Source organism: Gobio gobio, assembly GCF_949357685.1.
Source record: "Gobio gobio genome assembly, chromosome: 19".
Taxonomy (NCBI): Eukaryota; Metazoa; Chordata; class Actinopteri; order Cypriniformes; family Gobionidae; genus Gobio; species Gobio gobio.
This window is the reverse complement of record NC_137112.1, coordinates 34046349-34064158: the sequence shown is the minus strand read 5'-3', so window position 1 is coordinate 34064158 and position 17810 is coordinate 34046349. Positions and strand designations below refer to the sequence as shown.

Below are 17810 nucleotides of genomic sequence, written 5' to 3'. Positions count from 1 at the left end.
AGTATTTAAACACTGCTGGTGCTTTAAAAAGGGGGAGGAGAACGAAAGAAACTCTGGGTTTACCAAAGAAAACCTGCTTCTGACCAGGTTAGGTTCACAGAGTAAGTTACCCTGGTAACTGACTCTGAGTATAAGTTACCTCTCTTTCAGAAACGGGCTTGGCTTACCCTGCATTCTCGGGTTTGACATACCTCCAATTCTGAAACAGAAACCCAAAGTTTCCCTTATTTCAGAGTTAACCTACTCAGAGTTTTCACTTAACCTCCGTTCTGAAACGGGCCCCAGCACACCTTCAGAGGTCTAGTGGAGTCCATGCTTTTTATTTTATTTATTAACACGGCTGCTTATACAAAGTAAGAGACCAATCACATAAATGTACACACAATTACGGATAAGGGGGAGAGAAAAAAAACCCAGCAAAATATATAGATATGGTAAAAAAAAAAAATTTGTGGAGACCATGCCTCGATGGGTCAGGGCTGTTTTGGTAGCAATATTGGGTTATGATAATGATTATAATAATGCTATGCCTGATCGGTGCATTTAAACATGTTCTATATATTAAAGCTAAATGTAATATACTATACTAAGTGAGCCTTTATGAACAAGTCCACAACCCCACAATTGTAAAATTGTTGTTTTATTAAAATGAGTCAATCATAAATAATTTAACTTTTTTTTTTATTTGCATCCTTGGTGAAATAAACACATCAAACACATATCCACAAGTGACTGTTTATATATTTATACATATACATGAACATTATAGTAAAAGTATGTCATTTTCCTAACTTCACAACTTTAAACCACCCAGAAAGAAACAGAGACAACCAAATATAGAAATTTACAAACTGGATTTTAAAATAGCACTGAAAATTAGAATAGAATAGTAGAATTTAAGTTTTTTTTTTAAAATCAGTATCTTTGCACATTTGTCATTTTTACATTGCATTCTCACATAACATCATTCAAAATATTTTATCTGATTGATCTATTAGTGTTGTTCTGATTTTTTTTTTGTAGAAAAGTGCGGTACTAAAACATAGCAGACTAACACCAATACACCCACCACCAGCGCTGTTCTCCTGACTTCATATTACTGCATACATCTCGACCTGGGCCATGTTCCCATAATAACATTGTCAAGTGTACCGTGAACCTGCCTGCCCTCCTGCTGACCTTTGCGTCCTCTGTGCAGGACGGGCCTCAGTGTCAGGTTGGTGAGGTCCACTAGTTCCCTCTTGTGAGAGAGCAGTGTCACCATGTGGTCGAGTTTGGAGCGAATGGAGCTATAATGGTGCTGTCGTTCTTTGGTGATCTTGAGAAAGCATTCCCTCAGGTTGATATCTTGCGGGGCAAGACACACAGGTGGGTGACAGTCCACCTCTTGAAGGTTGCAAGTGGACGAAGCACTGGGGTTGATCTGGTTGTTGCTGGATGAGGTTTGTGATTTAGAGCTTGAGCTCTGAGGCTTGCTGTTGTCAGCACATGTTTGCACACTCGTGTCTACGGTGTGGCAGGTCGTTTGTGTTGAGATGTGGCAGGAAGGCACAGGAGGAGAGATCGTCACATCGACTGTCTGAGTAGTAACATTCGTTGCCGGCAAACGAGGAGGGTCGTCCGAAGTGAGCGCTTCCTCTCTGAGTTCTTGCTCGATCCAGTCTTCACCTACAGTGGAAGTATCAGAAACTGGGTTACTCTTTCTGTCTCGATCTTCAATGTCTTTATTCATCTGTTGGATCTCTGGGGTATGAAGTCTGGCTGGAGTGCTCGTCAGACATTCTGGTTGAGGCTTTGTTGTCCGTGCCAAGTAGGAGGGAGGCGTTCCAGGTGGTTTGAGGACAAGATGGTCATATAAACCGCTGCTTCTGGCACTAGAGGGAGCTCTTGTATTCGGTGGCAGCGGTAGGGACTGAGCATAGAGGATGCGGAACTCTTCATCAAATTTCTCAGTTATCTGGCCAGATAACTCGATAAGGTTGCTGCTGTTGAGTTTGCCATCTGTCCAGTTAAACCTGTATATAAAAGAATGTGCCAAAATAAATAGAAAACGTATAAACAGAACTGTAGTCAAGACTATTATGTACCAATTGTCTGAAGTTAAAATTTATTAATTTACTGCAAAATGTTTCATCATTCTTTATAATCATTCTACATTGTCCCACACAAAATAGAAAACAGAAAATATTTTGAAGAATACAAAACAATATTGGACCCCACTGACTTTCAACACGCTTAAATATATGTCATACATGTTTGGAACAACATGTAACTTTCATTTTTTTTAGGGAAAAGAGGTCTTAATACCTATATGAACCTGTAGCCACTCTGTTCCCATCAATCAGCATGAAACGCTCATGAACTTTTCCAGTGATCCGAGCACCTGATCTCATGTAGTAGGTAGAGCCCGTTATGGTCCGTACTTTCATTTGCTTAAAAAAAAAATCTAAATATATTAAATATAAAAACAACAACAATGATACTAGTTAACAGACAATAATACAATTCCAAAATGACACCGCATTAAGTTGTGAACTCATACCAGCAGTTCATCAAGCTGCACACGAAGGTTTTTACACATCTGTAAGAATGAGTGGACAGAAGACTGATCTAAAAGAATATACACAGGAACTCTGCGGCGTGTGCAAGCTTCCTGCAGGTCATGGAAGATATCCGGATCTGTCAAGGAGTCTGTCACAATGGCAATCACCTAAGGATAAAAAGCACTTCTGATTAATGATATGTTAACGAAGCATTACTATACTTTTTTTTTGGCTAAACATGGTGGGAAATTAACTACTTAGAGCTTCCGCATCAGTGAACTCCACGTTCTAGCTCATTCGTATGATTGTCATGACTGAACAGCCGCTGGCTACACACCTTGATTATTTCTTATTACATTTGGCCTTTAAGTACATGCAAGCTGGAACAGATTCAGACTGCCTGGAGGTATAACCTCAATACATTCAGCTCAAAACCCCCTTCAGTTCAAGGACCGAAGAGCCTGTTGTGGCACCTCCAGGTTCAGACCCTTAGAGGTAACATTTCAGTGTGAGACGCTTCAGCACATTCTTACCATTCCACACTTAAGATCCAGAGCACACACTTACCCTTCCCTCACCTGAAAAATTATTTCAGAAAAACTGAAATAATCATCAAAATCATTAAATTGCATGTTTTTTTAATCCTGTTAAAAGTTTAAATATGGAAATCTGATAACAAATTAATTTCCCAAGTTAATAACACATTTTAAAAAATGAAGACATGTTATGACAAGACATTTGAATATTCCTTATAAATTAATAGTATCAATTGTTTGTAATTATTTTTAATTAATCATCATCCCAACAGAGACAAGCATCACTAGTAGCTATTCATTAGCTACCATTGTTTTTAGTAACGACACTAATAAATAAGTACTGGTATCAATAGAAAAATCCCATATATAAATAGTAAATACATATATACTAGTAAAAATATGTGCCAGCAACAACTGTAACCCATAATAATTGCAAAAGTGTATATGTGCAGAATTAAATTTGGTAAATTGAAATTAAAATGTGTTAGTTACACTGGAATAATTACAAAAATGTGACTAATTGAATTTATAGTCTCAATTCAAAATGATAGTAGTAGGATTATGTACTAGTCAGAATGAATACTAGTAACAAAATTTTTTGTAATGATTAATTGTTAAAACTTGTGATAGATGTATTCAAGTATCAGTGTTAAATGTTGCCTGAACATCGAGGCATTATTTTTGTAAAGTTGCTTTAGAGATGTATCAAGTTTCAGCACAAGGAAGAACAGATGAATTAAGTAACAGTATCATGGTGCCTCATATACATCTATATATTTTATTTAAACAGTACGACCCGAGCAATACCTCCTTTGCATTTTTAATCATCCTCCTGGCCGCTTCTTTGCAACTATAAATGCACTCTCCATAACTCGGCTGGAAGTAGGCGACTGCACGCGTTACTCCGCGGAACGACCCTGTAGTAAACGCAGGCCAGCCTATCTCTAAAACTGGAGGCTCTATATCAGAGACCTCGGGGAAATAAGTGACAGATGAGCAGTCCAGTGTGCCAGAGTGGTCCAAATGAGAATCGTCTCCGATCGAAGAGAGTGATTTGGGCACCACAGCAGCGCGAGATATCCGTCTGATCTCGTCGTCGGAGAGAAAGTTAGGGATTCTCTCTTTCTGCAGGAATCCCAAAAAGGATTCGACTCCACCGGCGACCAGCTCCTCCAGAGCGAGCCTGTGTCTCTCATTGTAAAGTTCTTTAACGTTTACATCCTGGCCTGTCCTCGGTGTCCGCCAGCCCGGCGAATCCTCCAGACACTGGGAAAGAGCCATGTCTGCAAGTTTATCAATCACACTAACGTTTCCTAAAATGAATATACAGTCTCTGACACCTGTATCCTGTACTTTTAGGACCCGTCCCACCGCCAGACGGCCATTGGTCGGTACGTTGTTGCCAGTCAAGTTGTTGCGTCACGTGCCCACCAAAAACGAACGCCATTGGACAATCTGCCCTGCGCCTATTGGCCAAGAGTTTGAATTCGGAGGCAAACAAAGGCGGCGTGTGTGATTCACCCCGTGTTGTTGAATGTAAAATTCACGATGGCGTGGTATTGTGAAACTAAATGGCCTCATAAAATACAGGTAGGTAATAATACTCCATATAAACAGCTAATATAAAATCATCTGAGATTATGGCATCATTTAACTCCAATTGTTGAAGTAAATCTGTATTATTAATTTTATGTTATTTATAACAACTGTAATAATCCAATGATATGTCATTTTAAAAAGTTACAAGCTACAATATAACAGTACGTTTAAAATTATGGCATGTTAGTGCAGAGCATAGAGCAGAATGGGGCTGGTTTGACACACACACACACACACACACACACACACGCATACACACATTATTGCACGAAAAATAGTTTAACACACTTTGACTTTTTGTCAAATGTCAGTCTGATCATTAAAATTGTAAAGAAATGATTAAACAAAATAATTAATGTAACAGCAATAGAGTAAAAGTTAAAGTAAAATACCAAGCCATTCTTTTGTGTATGTAGGCCTAATTAAATATTGTAATTAAGAAAATTGTATACATTTATTTAAAATACATGACTTATGAAACTACCCTAGTGCTAAGAACAGAGTTTTATATAGGGTTAGTTTATTTCATAATATAGTTGACCCTTTCTTAATTGTATGGATGTGTGATTTAATGTTCACTTGATTATTTAACAGCTATAACAAATACATAAATACAAGAGAGAGACAAATATTGTAGTTTGGTTGACAAAATTAATAAAAAAATGAACTAGGCGTTTAAAGTCAACAAACTAAACCACAGCAAGATAAAACACATTCATGCCATTAGATATTTTAAAAAAAAAACCTTATTATATTCATTGTGACAACTAACCCCCAGTGTCCTCTATATAATATTTATAAAGCTCCACCATTTATTCACACTGAAAAAAAGAAATGTTTGAGCCAAGGCCTTAATGAAGGAAAAGCCCAAACCGCATGGCAACCGTCTCGTAATGGACAGTAGGTGTTTTCGTGCTTTATCCAATCAGATTCATCTCTGCCTGTACTGTCAAAAAAGCTGCACGTCTGAAGGTGTAATTGCCACTGTGGCGTGAGGGGGAGCCCCTGGATAGCAGGTCTAACACCACGTCCTAAGAAAAGAAAAGTAACGAGTTTGAAACATTATACGTATTTTATGTAGCTATACCCACATACAAGGACTGAGTATCACACAACCTGTTGATAACAGACAGATTGGCGTGTGTTGCACTCTGGTTGACGATCAGATCGGAGAGCACAGCAGTAGCTGTGGGAACTCTCAGATTTACTTTCACCTTATATGACCTCGCAAAATAAATGGTAATCAGCGTTTCTGAAACTGTTCATGGACTAAATATGGCAGAACCAAGGACACATTTGCATGCAGCTGTGCATATTTATTATCACTAGTAAAATGTGTATAACAATTTCTGGTGATTATTACTCCAAGATAACAACAACAATAATAATGGGTAATCGTGGCAATATCTCTCTACCTTATTCTATTCTAATAATAATAATAATAATGATAGGTTAATATTCATAATAATAGCCTAATTGATATCTAATTAATCAAAATCATGGCTGTGTGGAAATAGAGACTTTCTATTCTATTAATAATACCAATAATAATATGCTATTCTGTTGCATGTTGCACATTAATTTCCCCATCCATGGTTGTGTAGCAATGGCTATTCTATTCTATTCTATTCTATTCTATTCTATTCTATTCTATTCTATTCTATTCTGTTCTATTCTATTCTATTCTATTCTAATAATATGTATTCATATTGCATGTTGCACATTAACTTTCCCTGGCCATGGTTATATATATATATATATATATATATATATATATATATATATATATATATATATATATATATATATATATATATATATTATTCTAATAATTATAGGCTATGTATTACATGTAGCGCAATAATTTGGTTTGGTCGTGTGGCTATAGATATTCTATTCTGTTCTCTCTTTCTCTCTCTCTCTCTCTCTCTCTCTCTCTCTCTTTCTCTCTCTCTCTCTCTCTATTGTAATACTGCGCGCAATATTTCCTATTCATACGGTTGTTCCAAACATGCGTTTATAGTAGCCTATGTGTAGTAGGCACATGCTCGTGATCGGTATAGTAGGCTGTTTTCCCCCCTCGTCCTTATACGACCTACTGACCGAAAGCGCTGCTCCATATTTCTGGCTATATTAGACATTTGCGCATGAGTCACTCCCTTCAGTGTGTCTGCTCAGCCCGTCCTAGAACAGAGAGGGGTAGGATCAGGATTTTGGGTTTGGGTGACGCGCTTTAATCACGTGCCCTTATTTGAGAGCGCCTGGCGTACATTTCTTTCCCTTCTCGCCACTCCAGCAGCGCCCATGTCAGCCGGGCACATAATCAGTGTGCCATAAAGCAGTAGATGCTCCTTATCGCGGTGACCCGACGGGTTCACGTTAGTTCACAGGGTTCATCTGAGGAGAGGTCTCGGCCCCTCCTGTTCCCCCGAGACCCGGAGCGGAGCGAAACCTAAATGTTATTAATTTCTGTATCAATAACGGATTTCCATTCGCAGTCAGCAGAGCCGACGAAAAGGTAGGGAACTTTGACTTTTCAAAGAAGTGAAAGCGATTTATCTAGGCGACGCGAACAGTCCTCAAAGTAGTTCTAGTAGAGAGAAGCGTGCCTTGTTATTCTACTCATATGCGGCGCGTGAAGTCGCCTCTATGTATAAAATGGCGACAGTAGATGGGAGTGCTTAGTTAAAAATTTTGGTAATAGCCAAAATATTGCGCTGCGCTACACACTCAAACTCGCGAGAAACGTCTAGCCGGATGGAGGTTACTAGTGCCTCAATACGAAGCGAAAGGGTTAACTTACCAGTTTGTTACAGTTTGTTACTCGGTGTTCTCGTCTGCTTCAAATTTAATTATTCGCACGCTACAACGTGCCTATGGGATGTTACTATAGTCTGTCCATTTCGGAGCGTCACGAGTCAGATTTTTACTTCAAACGGGGGTCAAAATGGGACCCGTGACTTGGATTGATCACTGGCGAGGGGCACGGAAATATTGGCACATAGGTTAATCGATTTCCAAAAGTGATCTTTACGATGGCGAACGCTTCGGGGGTTCATGTAGTTTAAAGCTGGCGCAGATCTGGACAAGCACGCGCTATCAACTGTTAATGGGTACAGAATGTACTCAAACTCAGATTTAACTCCAGATCATAACCCTGGCTCTGATACCACACATTATAAATCATTATTTAGAAGGATAGGCTCTCGGGGTATTTCATCTCAACTCTCTGCCGCAAGCATCTGTTCAATAATCAGCACTTTCTGCTAAAGTACACTACTTTATAAAGTTAGCATGCAGAACAACATTGTACAAATGTATAGGATGCATGCTTTCTATAGGTCCTTTGGCATGCAATGTGTTTTGTGTGAACGTCTGTTCCCTTGTGGGAATGGTGTTCTGCATGGTCCGCAGTGTTGTCTTTCATCCTGAATTTTAGCCATTAGAACAGTAAAGCATTTAGAACGTGACCTTCCCAAAGTATTTGTAACTAAAGAAAAAGGCGATTTGTACATGCATGCACAGTTTGCTCTGTTCTTATTGTGTCCAATTAGAACAGCATGACAGCACAAAATGAAGGACTAAATGTTAAGTCGCTTGTGTGTGCACTTTATTGTATGTTGATTTCCAGTAAAAGCTGTCGGTTTATGTAATATTCTTTGAATTAAGAGAACAGAATTGTCTGCCTAATGCCGACTGGATTTCTAAGCAGAATTATAATTATAGAGGCTCTATCTGTGCTATAAAAGCAGTCAAAATGATTAAATTATTTATAATGAAAAGCTCACTGTGCATGTAATAACAAAAATGCCCTTCTGTGATATCTCACATTACCTTATTAAATTTGTAAATCTAAAAAAGTGGATGAATGTCGTGAAGTAACAGACAGAAATGAGCTCCACAATAGGAGTATATCCCCAAAACCTCCATTTAAAGCCCGTATTAACCTCAGTAGTTTTTGAGACAAACTTTTGGCTTAACGGCGGAGTGTCGGCCATACAAGTATTTCAGCTGTTCCAGCGCGGTTTTGTATGGAGGAGTCTGGCATTCGCCGAGACCTGGCACTTGACTCAGTACAATTCATGGTGCTCCGCCATCTTTCTTTTTTGTAACTAATGAGTGTGTCGCACCGGTGATCAAACTCAGCACATCACATCAATGGTTATTTCTCTCCTATTTGAAGGCGTACAAAGTACTTATTTCACATGCGAATTTCTGAATCTTTTCCGTGCCTTTAATGGAAGATTTTTGTGTCGCAAGACTGGCAAAGTCATTCTGAAAACGCAAATACCGCCTTTTGTAAAATTTCTGGGGTGCTCTGTTAGTGGGGGGAAAAACTGCCATGATTACAGAGCGGAAAAAGGGACGGATCCTCATTTGTTTCCAATTTGTATATTGGCATAAACAAATAGCACAGTCAAATAAAATATTTGGAGTTTTGTTTCTTTTGGGTTGGAGGGCTACAAAAAAATGTCCCCCAAGTGTGTGTGTGTTTTTTGGTGAAGAATAGAGGATTTAGTCCCCTCTGTGTGTTGTGGGCAAGGAAAGGGAAAGGAGAGGGGTTGCTATGGCAATGTTAACACATGAGTGGCAGCGCAGACTGGCCTCCCAAGAGTCCGTGCAGCAGTCACCGAGGTAAGGGGGGCAAAGTGGGCACTTCTGATGGCACCCAGCTTTCTGTAGTACTACTCGCATAAGGTTCATTGACTGGATTTAAAACATAAACACGGGCAGCCCAGAAATAGCTTATGGTACATTCGGATGTGTTGGTGGCATTTTGCTAATGAGTCGCATCCTATAATGAAGGTGAACTGTAGGATGCCTCAGTGGCGCTTCAGTCGCTACATAATTAATGTGGACATGTTTGACGCCGTCACTGATATATCTCGCAAACAGCATCGTACAATGATGGCATGTAGTCACATGCCCATCTTATGTACTGGCACACACATTCAGGAAATATTTCAATGGCATGTGAGCATTGAGGGCACTGCATATGGCTTCCGGCTTAGTGTCATATTTCCCTCGTAAATGGGAGTGCCATTGTGTAGAATGAAGAAAAATGGTCACGACAGACTCTTATGATGACCTGCTTTTTTCTTGTACTTATAGGAATATAATTATTACAGCATGTGCTCACTGACCTTTGTTATGGCTTCTTGGCGTTAAACAAAAGTCACATTCATGCAGCACTTATGAAAGATGTTCATGCTAAAATTGACCGATATCTTTACGGGCTTATTCAGCTCAGCCTCGTGTAATAAAGCAGATCCAGTCTAAGAAATAAAAGAGGACGTCATGGTCGTGTCTGGGAGCACTGTGTATTTTGGGCCGTCATTTCAGGGTTTTGTTTTTTTTAAATTCCTGAATGGTTTCCTCCTTTATTTAAAAGACAGCTGGAACCATTGGAAAAAATATATACACATGGACACCACATTGTTTTTATCCAAAATGTATTTATAGTCTGATGAAAGAGAAGCTCACGAAATTCAGAGCTAAAAGCAAAGCAGAAGTATGAGAGGTTTAATCAGTGCACGTTACTCGCGCACATCTTGTGCCAATTTTTTTCATTGAGTTTGAAGAGGGATATTAGGATATGTATGTATGTATATATATATATATATATATATATATATATACATACATACATACATACACACACACGCACACGCACACACGCACGCACACACACACACACACACACACACACACACACACACACACACACACACACACACACACACACACACACACACACACACACACAGCAATGACTTTACTGCATATGGTTGAGACTCAATGTAAGATATTTACATAATTGTTAAAGCAGAACAGGAGGAAAAATGTGAACCGCAGATGAACTTTATCCTAAAATGCTCCCGCACTGCCTGAAGTGTAGTGTGTAGAGGAGTGCACCAAAAAGAAGAGGATTTAGGGGTGTGTGTGTGTGTGAGCATATGATCAAATAAAAGAGAAGTGAGTGCAATATGGCATGTAAGAATACAAACATACTCGCAGCTTCAAAAAATTTGACTGTTTATAACATTCTGTTTATTTTAGTCCCCTTATCATGAAAAAGTCTTTTGAGCACATTTTGTTGCTGCGCAGAAAAAATTGAGATTTTATTTCAGCTGCCTTAAAAAAAGACATTCATGCTGAGAATCTATTGATATCCTTGCAGGCTTATTCAGCGTCGTCCCGTGTAATAAAGGACGCCCAGTCTGGGATGCTTCGGCCTTTAATCAATAATGAGAGAGGATCTTTTATTATGTAAGGCCCGTATTGCCAGGCCTTTACCCTCACACTGCATTCAATACTGCGCATCACTATCTAAAATGTTTAAGCAGAGCCAGACTTATTAAATGTGGAACATGTAACATGATGTAATATTTTAGTTTCAAACGGTTCAAAGACGCAAATGTAGGTCAGTGTTGTTGTGCTAATTTCCAACCAACTCTATTGCATGCCTTAACTCCACAGGTTGCCGGGATAAAAAGGCCTCCGGTTTCGCCGCTAAAGCTACAAAAGTACTGAGACGTACAGTAGCAGGATAGACTGTTTTGTGTGAGACTGGTTCACCCCGGTGCTGAAACACGAGGCCTCTCTTTCTGAGTTCCCTTTTCAATAGCTCACTGTCTGGAAACCTCTTGTCCTGTGTCTAATCGCACATCTCAGTTGCCAGATAAAGCATCCCATTCTTTGAAGAGTGACCTGTTTTTTTATATAACATATTTGAACCATCTCCTACTTGCCCGGTGCTTGTCGGGCTAGTGGTTCAAAGCTTCATCTAGATATTAATGTGTCTGTTGTAGTTAACTAGCATTTTATGGTTTATATTTGAAGAATCTGGAGAGCAGATTTTTGTTACCATCTGAGAGAATAGTAGGTGCCCTCATTCGTTCAGACAAATTCCACATGATTTGAACTCGGCTAGAGTTCTATAACTTCTATAACAAATATAAAACTTGTGTGTAAGATATGCTGCACGCATTTTAACAGCAAACAGTTTTTTTTTTCTATTCGGTCCAAAGTTTTCACACACACATTTATGAACATTGGTAATATTATTACGCAACTTCCTGTATAGTTTCTATTCAGAGCCGTCTGGAGCAATTTCAGTAACCCTGATTCATGTCAGGGGTTAACATCCATTGATGAAATCTGAGTATCATGGATAAGCAGGCTGAACATACAGTAAATGCCCACGTCTGGATGCAGGGAACCAGGATTACAGCATAAGATGCTGGTGACCTAGTTTTATTTTTTTTTATTTATTTATTTTTCTGGCAGGAAGGCAGCCGTCATGAGAAATAAAAGAGTCAGTTGCAAAAGAGTACGTCACTGCCATGTCTGGGAGCACTGTGTATTTTGGGCAATGTTTTTACTTCTGAATGGTTTTACCCTGCTTCTTTTTTTAAAGACAGCTGGCCATATTGAAAAAAAATTATACACATGGACACCACATTGTTTTCATCCGAAATGTATTTGTAGTCTGATGAAAGAGAAGGTCAAGGTAATATAGAGCTAAACACCAAACAGAAGTCTTGGGTGGTTTAATTAGAATCATTTGCAGGTGCGTAATGCATGGAAAATCAAGCATTGTATTACTAGATTTATTCACCAGCTAGTTTTTAGCTGAAGTATTGAAACTGCTCAAACAAGATAAACAAATGTATGTGCTCTGCAATCAGCTTCCAAGATAAAAACAACACGTCCTTTCATAAATCTGTAGTTAGCGCCATTATTCATTTATAGGTTTACAGTTACACACAAATTAGTTTGTTTTTATATTTTAATTTTCAAACCTATAAAGTTGACTACATATGCTAGATGTATGAATAATTACAAGATATTTACATATTTTTAAAAACAGAACGGGCGGAAAAATGTGAACCACATATGATCTTTATCCTGAAATGCTCCCGCACTGCCTGAAGTGTTGTGTGGAAAAGTGCAGCAAAAAGATTTAAATGGTGTGTGTTCATGTTTTTCTATCCCGGTGGGGACTTCAACCTGATTGCACACTGACTCATGGGGTCTCGTGTCACCTTGGGGACCTACATTGAGGTCCCCATGAAGAAACAAGCTTCTAAATAATACAGAATTTTTTTTTTGAAAATGTAAAAATGCAGAAAGTTTTCTGTGATGAGTAGTTTTAGGGTTTTAGAGTTAGTGTAAGGGGCTATAATATAAAGTTGGTACAGTATAAAAAACATTACATCTATGGAGAGTCCCCACAAAGATAGTGAACCAGACGTGTGTGTGTGTGTGTGTCATATGATCATATGTAGAAATCACAGAGAACTGGGTTTGATGTGCAATGCAAGAATATAATCTCACATTTTTGCAAACAAACATTTTTGGAGTATATTTATAAAAAGAAACGGTATCTTGCTATGTGTTTATTTTAGGTCCCTTATAATGAAAACTTCTTGCAAGTACATTTTGTTCATTTTCTTTGCTCACAAGATTTTATTTCAGCACATCAGTACAATGTTTCTGCTCTTAATAATGAACTGCATTTATCCCTACTATGCAAAGAGAAAGAGTAAGACTTCTTATTAGTGATTTGATCATAATAAACATTTAACAGTGGTTGGTGAGAGCATTTCAATAAACCGTCTCTCATTTGGGACAAATGTTGTGATGCATATCCCATGCTGACATTCATTTCTATTTTGTTTCACAGTGTTTTATATAAAAATTTCATGTTTTCTCTCCTTAGGTTCACAGGGAGTTGTTACTTCACTCCCTTTTACAATGGGAAGTCCTGATAGCTGAAGATTTTACCAATTGCTGGTTCATTACGGCTGGCTGATGACACCTCAACTTCATACAATTCCAGTATTTGTTTCTGACTCCTTACTCACCTGCACAATCCAACACTATGGCCAGCAAGAGGAAATCCACCGTTCCCTGTATGATTCCATCAAAAAATAAGCACTTGCGGGAGGACATCATACTAGGATGCTTACCTGAGCTCCTACCCACAATACCTGAAGACAGCATCCTCAGTATCTCTTCAAAAGATGAGGATGCACAACGATTCCATGATCTCTTGAAAGCCGAACCGAAGACTTCATGCTGGGAAAGGGGAACATACAGCTGCCCTCTGTGCTGCTTTGAGTCCAGAGACTTGAACCTGTTTCTTCACCATATGGACAACTGTCACATGGACTTTCATGCTCAACCAAACTTTTACTGCCTGTCTTGCAAAGTTTCAGCAGTGAAGTTCGAAGGTCTTGCTTTACATAATGCAAAATCACATCCTGAACTCCATACCACGCACAAGAGAGTATCCTTGCAGGTTACCAAACGAGATGGGGCTATCACAGTGGAGCAAACCCTGTTTACAGAAGAGGATTTCAGTGAATCTGGAATATCCATTACCAAGACACCCATAATGAAAATGACCAAAGGGGGGCACAAAAAAATTGTTGTCTCCCATACTGTTGAGGTACACCGGGCTGAGCCTAGCAGCGAAAAGCCTGCAACTGTAATCAATGGCACTTCAGTAAGGACCTTACCCCTAACGACATCACATATCATCTGTGGCACTTCTGCCCCTCTGGTCCATAAAATCTCAAACACACATGGAATGCCAGGGATGCATAACCGCGGTCCTCTGTGGAACTCTAATCCGTCATCACCTGATTCAAACCTTGATCTCCCAAAGGTCATGATCCCTCTAAGTAGCATCCCCACCTATGATCCAGCCATGGATTTAAGCAGTTTTCTTAAGACGTCCTTTGGTAAGTTTCCTTACCCTACAAAAGCAGAGCTCTGCTACTTGACGGTGGTCTCTGGCTTCCCAGAGGAGCAGATCAAGCTTTGGTTCACGGCCCAAAGGCTAAAGCAAGGGATCAGTTGGTCTCCTGAGGAAATCGAGGACACGCGTAGAAAGATGTTCAACACTGTATTCCAAGCCACACCGAAAACGTCACAGAGTCAGTCGCATCACCATATTTCCCAACACTGTGTTTCTGTCCAGTCCGCCTCTTTGAGTTCTAGCTATCTACAACAGATACCAAAGGGAAGTGTAATGGGTTGGAAAGGAGGGGTCATAGTCAGCCAGCCTAGTGTGACCCAGGCCACGTCCCTCAAGCAGCAGCATCCAGTGGTCCAGATGCCACAGGTAAATATCCATCATGCTGTCATCACAAAGGAAGCTGGAAATGAATTATCTTCTCGGACAGCTGAGAACTGCAACATTGCAAGCCGAGGAGGTAGCGTGAGCAATCATGGACACACTGGAAAAGGTGAGACTGGCTTCAGCTCGTCCATCAAGACTAGCATTAGCTGCTTGCCTGGCACTCCCAAGAGTCAAAATAGCAGTTACATTGAGGGCAGCATTATGAATCTTACGAACATAGTCAGGAAAATTGACTGTCAAGTCAATGACAGAAACGCAAATTGCACCAGCAAATCTAACATCAGTCCAACTTCCATTTATGGCCAACAGAAAGCATACAGTAACACGAAAGAAAGCAGTAACAGCAGCTTCGCCACCACCAGCAAATATAACAACGGAAGCACTTATAAAAGCACCAGCCACAGTACTATTTGCACTAAAAAGGAGGGAAACATCTTAGATCACACCAGCAAAAGCAACTCTGACAGCAGTGTCATTTGTAGCAGCAGCAGCAGCAACAACATACGAACTAAAGAGTTCATACCACCCCTTACCTATAGCCTGGTCCCAAAGCCTGGAAGTCTCATGGATCCATCCCTTGGAAAGGGCAAGGTATTACCTGAGCAAGCAGGCACTCTAAAGCAAAGCTTTATCCATAACTCATTCCCAGAACAAAAGCAGTTTCTTGCTCCACAAGGTCAACCATACCATGTACGTACTTTGACAGACTCCCAGTCTGCTTTGGGGGGATTGTTTAGTAACTTGCCCCAGAGCTCCCTCCAGTCTAACCCTGCAGCAAGTTCGCGTCTTCTGGAGGAACCGAGTCAGCACTCCTCTCCATCCCTTTCTGCTCCTCAGGAGCAAAACTCTCCAAAAACCCTGCAGGGAGAACCTCAGGTCCAGTCCACAGACTTTACTGCCGTCCACTACAAGGAACATGACCCCAAGCACTTGCCTGCCTTAGACAAAGACTCTAAACAGTCACATTTTGATAAAGAAAGGTTGCACAGAAACATAACACAAAAAGAAAACGAAGGAAGGGTTTCTGAACAGCACATCGGAATTACAAATACATTTTACAAGTCTGACAAGAACGAGCATAGCAGCCTTGTTAACACACTACATACCTACACAAACGATAACACTAACAAGGCTAAACAAGGCATGCCGCTTTTACGACAATACATACAAGAAGTGGACCAATGGGAAAGCAACAGAAACTATCCTGAAGAGTCAAACGTGAGCCCCATGAAGATCAACGTAATAGCGTTGAACAATGAAGAGAGTTTGTACAAGACCAACAGCAAGCAGCTAATCAGCAAGCCGTTGGAGAACTTGATCAATGACAGTGGTCCCAGCCATAAAAACCAATCCTCAGAATGGCACGAAACCTATCGGCACATACCGGTGGAGGCTGAAGAGCCTATATCTGACATAGGTAACACTGAACCCCCTCGATTAGATAACCTTGTGGGGCTTGAAACTGAGCAAGTTAAACGTGATCTATGCCCGGAGCAGAAAAGTATTTTTCAGAGTCTAGACTCTGAAGCTCCAATGCTGCCGATAAAGAAAAAATCAAAGGAGGCTTTGGCGGAATTAGACAAATCAACTGCAGGAGAACAAGATTACTGGGAGATAAAGGATGAGGAGCATCAGCAACCAATGGGCAACCAGAGTTTGAGAGGGCATCAAGCGCAAGACAGTCAATCAAGGTAATAGCTGCAGACCATTGATGGACCATTAATCAGTTTATTTGAGAAAAATAAAAAAGCTAATTTTGTATGATTTCCCAAGAGACCCATTGTAGTTTTTCTAGCAACTGACTTGTTGAGACTGACTGAGTCCTCAACTGCTGTCTACTACTCTTGGATTGTCACATCACATTACATTGTGTAAGGTAATCAAAGTAGCGCAAATTTTAAAATTAGTTTAATTGGGAAATGTGAATTAAATTATGCGCATATTAACAACATTTGGCCTTTTGATCAACTGATTTTTGATAAAGTATTTTGAATTACTCACTGGCACGCACATTTATGTGCTTTATTTAAAAGGCTATTTTTGGCGTTAGTGAAGGCAGAGCTAATGAATTATAGAGTTACCCAAAGTGTGTCTTAACGTGAATAAATAATGAAAATGATGTGTAGCAAAGTGCTGGACTCTCGGCTCTCTTGTGGAGTTCAGGGTGTGATGCGGTTCGTTGTGTTTGGGCTTGTCTTACACATCTTTTTTTCCCCCTACAGGGACTGTCTGAGAGGAGAGCTTCTGAAAGTTTAAGGACTTCACTCCGCAAGACGAAGAGGCAGAGGATCCCGTATTCATCCTGAACATTACATTTCTTGTTTTCTTTAAATATGACAGCAGATGAGATTGTAACACATTTGTGATGGTCAATGGACTTGAGTTTTTGGAAGAAGGCCAATCCAGAGAGTAGCCGCTACAAATGTAGGTCTGATTTGATTTAGGTAAATTCTGTGTAGGAAACTATGATGTATATGCTTGAAACTGCACTATCGAGGGTGTACTGGACGTTAGGAATGTCAGTTAGATATTGTGATACTTCGTAATATATCAGATGATCAGCACTTCTGCAATGCCTTGGGTTTTATGAAATTTGTTGGGATATTCCAACCAGTTTTCCTTCTTCATGTCCAGATCAAATAAGTTCTTCATGGCTTATTTTTCCATACAACATCGAGCAGTTAGTGACAAATCATGCACTATAACTCGCTTTAGTGGTGTCTGTCTGCACACACAACGAATTGGCCAGACATTGCCTTAAACGTCACCTTTCTATTTCTATGACTGGCTGCACAAACAAGCTTTTCAGCAACTGTGTTGATGTGTGTATAAATTGAGGATTTGAAATCCCAACAGAACTGCTGCTATATCTTCGGATGTGTTTTTTTATAAGCATTAGCAAGACGATTATATATATGTGAAAAGCTTAAAAAAAATGTTAATTTATGGTGGAGAAAGTTTAAAACGGTGCGCTTACAA

At 39.7% G+C, this 17810-nt stretch overlaps 2 protein-coding genes across 4 annotated transcripts; one reads left to right on the top strand and one right to left on the bottom strand.

Moving 5' to 3' along the window:
- Window positions 1–626: 626 nt before the first annotated feature.
- Window positions 627–4448, bottom strand: fam83d (family with sequence similarity 83 member D). Its single transcript, XM_079844951.1, has 4 exons — window positions 3887–4448; window positions 2543–2710; window positions 2308–2432; window positions 627–2015 (listed from the first exon to the last, which is right to left on the bottom strand). Exons 1-4 carry the CDS (start codon window positions 4358–4360, stop codon window positions 1097–1099), a joined length of 1686 nt encoding a protein of 561 aa, XP_079701077.1. The 5' UTR covers window positions 4361–4448; the 3' UTR covers window positions 627–1096.
- Window positions 4449–6952: 2504 nt separating this feature from the next.
- Window positions 6953–17751, top strand: zhx3a (zinc fingers and homeoboxes 3a). 3 transcript variants are annotated; one of them, XR_013818601.1, is made up of 4 exons: window positions 6964–7196; window positions 13404–16522; window positions 16605–16702; window positions 17054–17174. XR_013818601.1 is itself a non-coding variant. In XM_079844941.1 (3 exons), exons 2-3 carry the CDS (start codon window positions 13566–13568, stop codon window positions 17085–17087), a joined length of 2991 nt encoding a protein of 996 aa, XP_079701067.1. In that variant the 5' UTR covers window positions 6953–7196; window positions 13404–13565; the 3' UTR covers window positions 17088–17751. The 3 variants fall into 3 exon arrangements, 1 of the variants encoding a protein (XP_079701067.1); XR_013818602.1 differs by having other exon boundaries at window positions 16605–16707; window positions 17054–17169; XM_079844941.1 differs by lacking the exon at window positions 16605–16702 and having other exon boundaries at window positions 6953–7196; window positions 17054–17751.
- The last annotated feature ends 59 nt before the right edge of the window (window positions 17752–17810 follow it).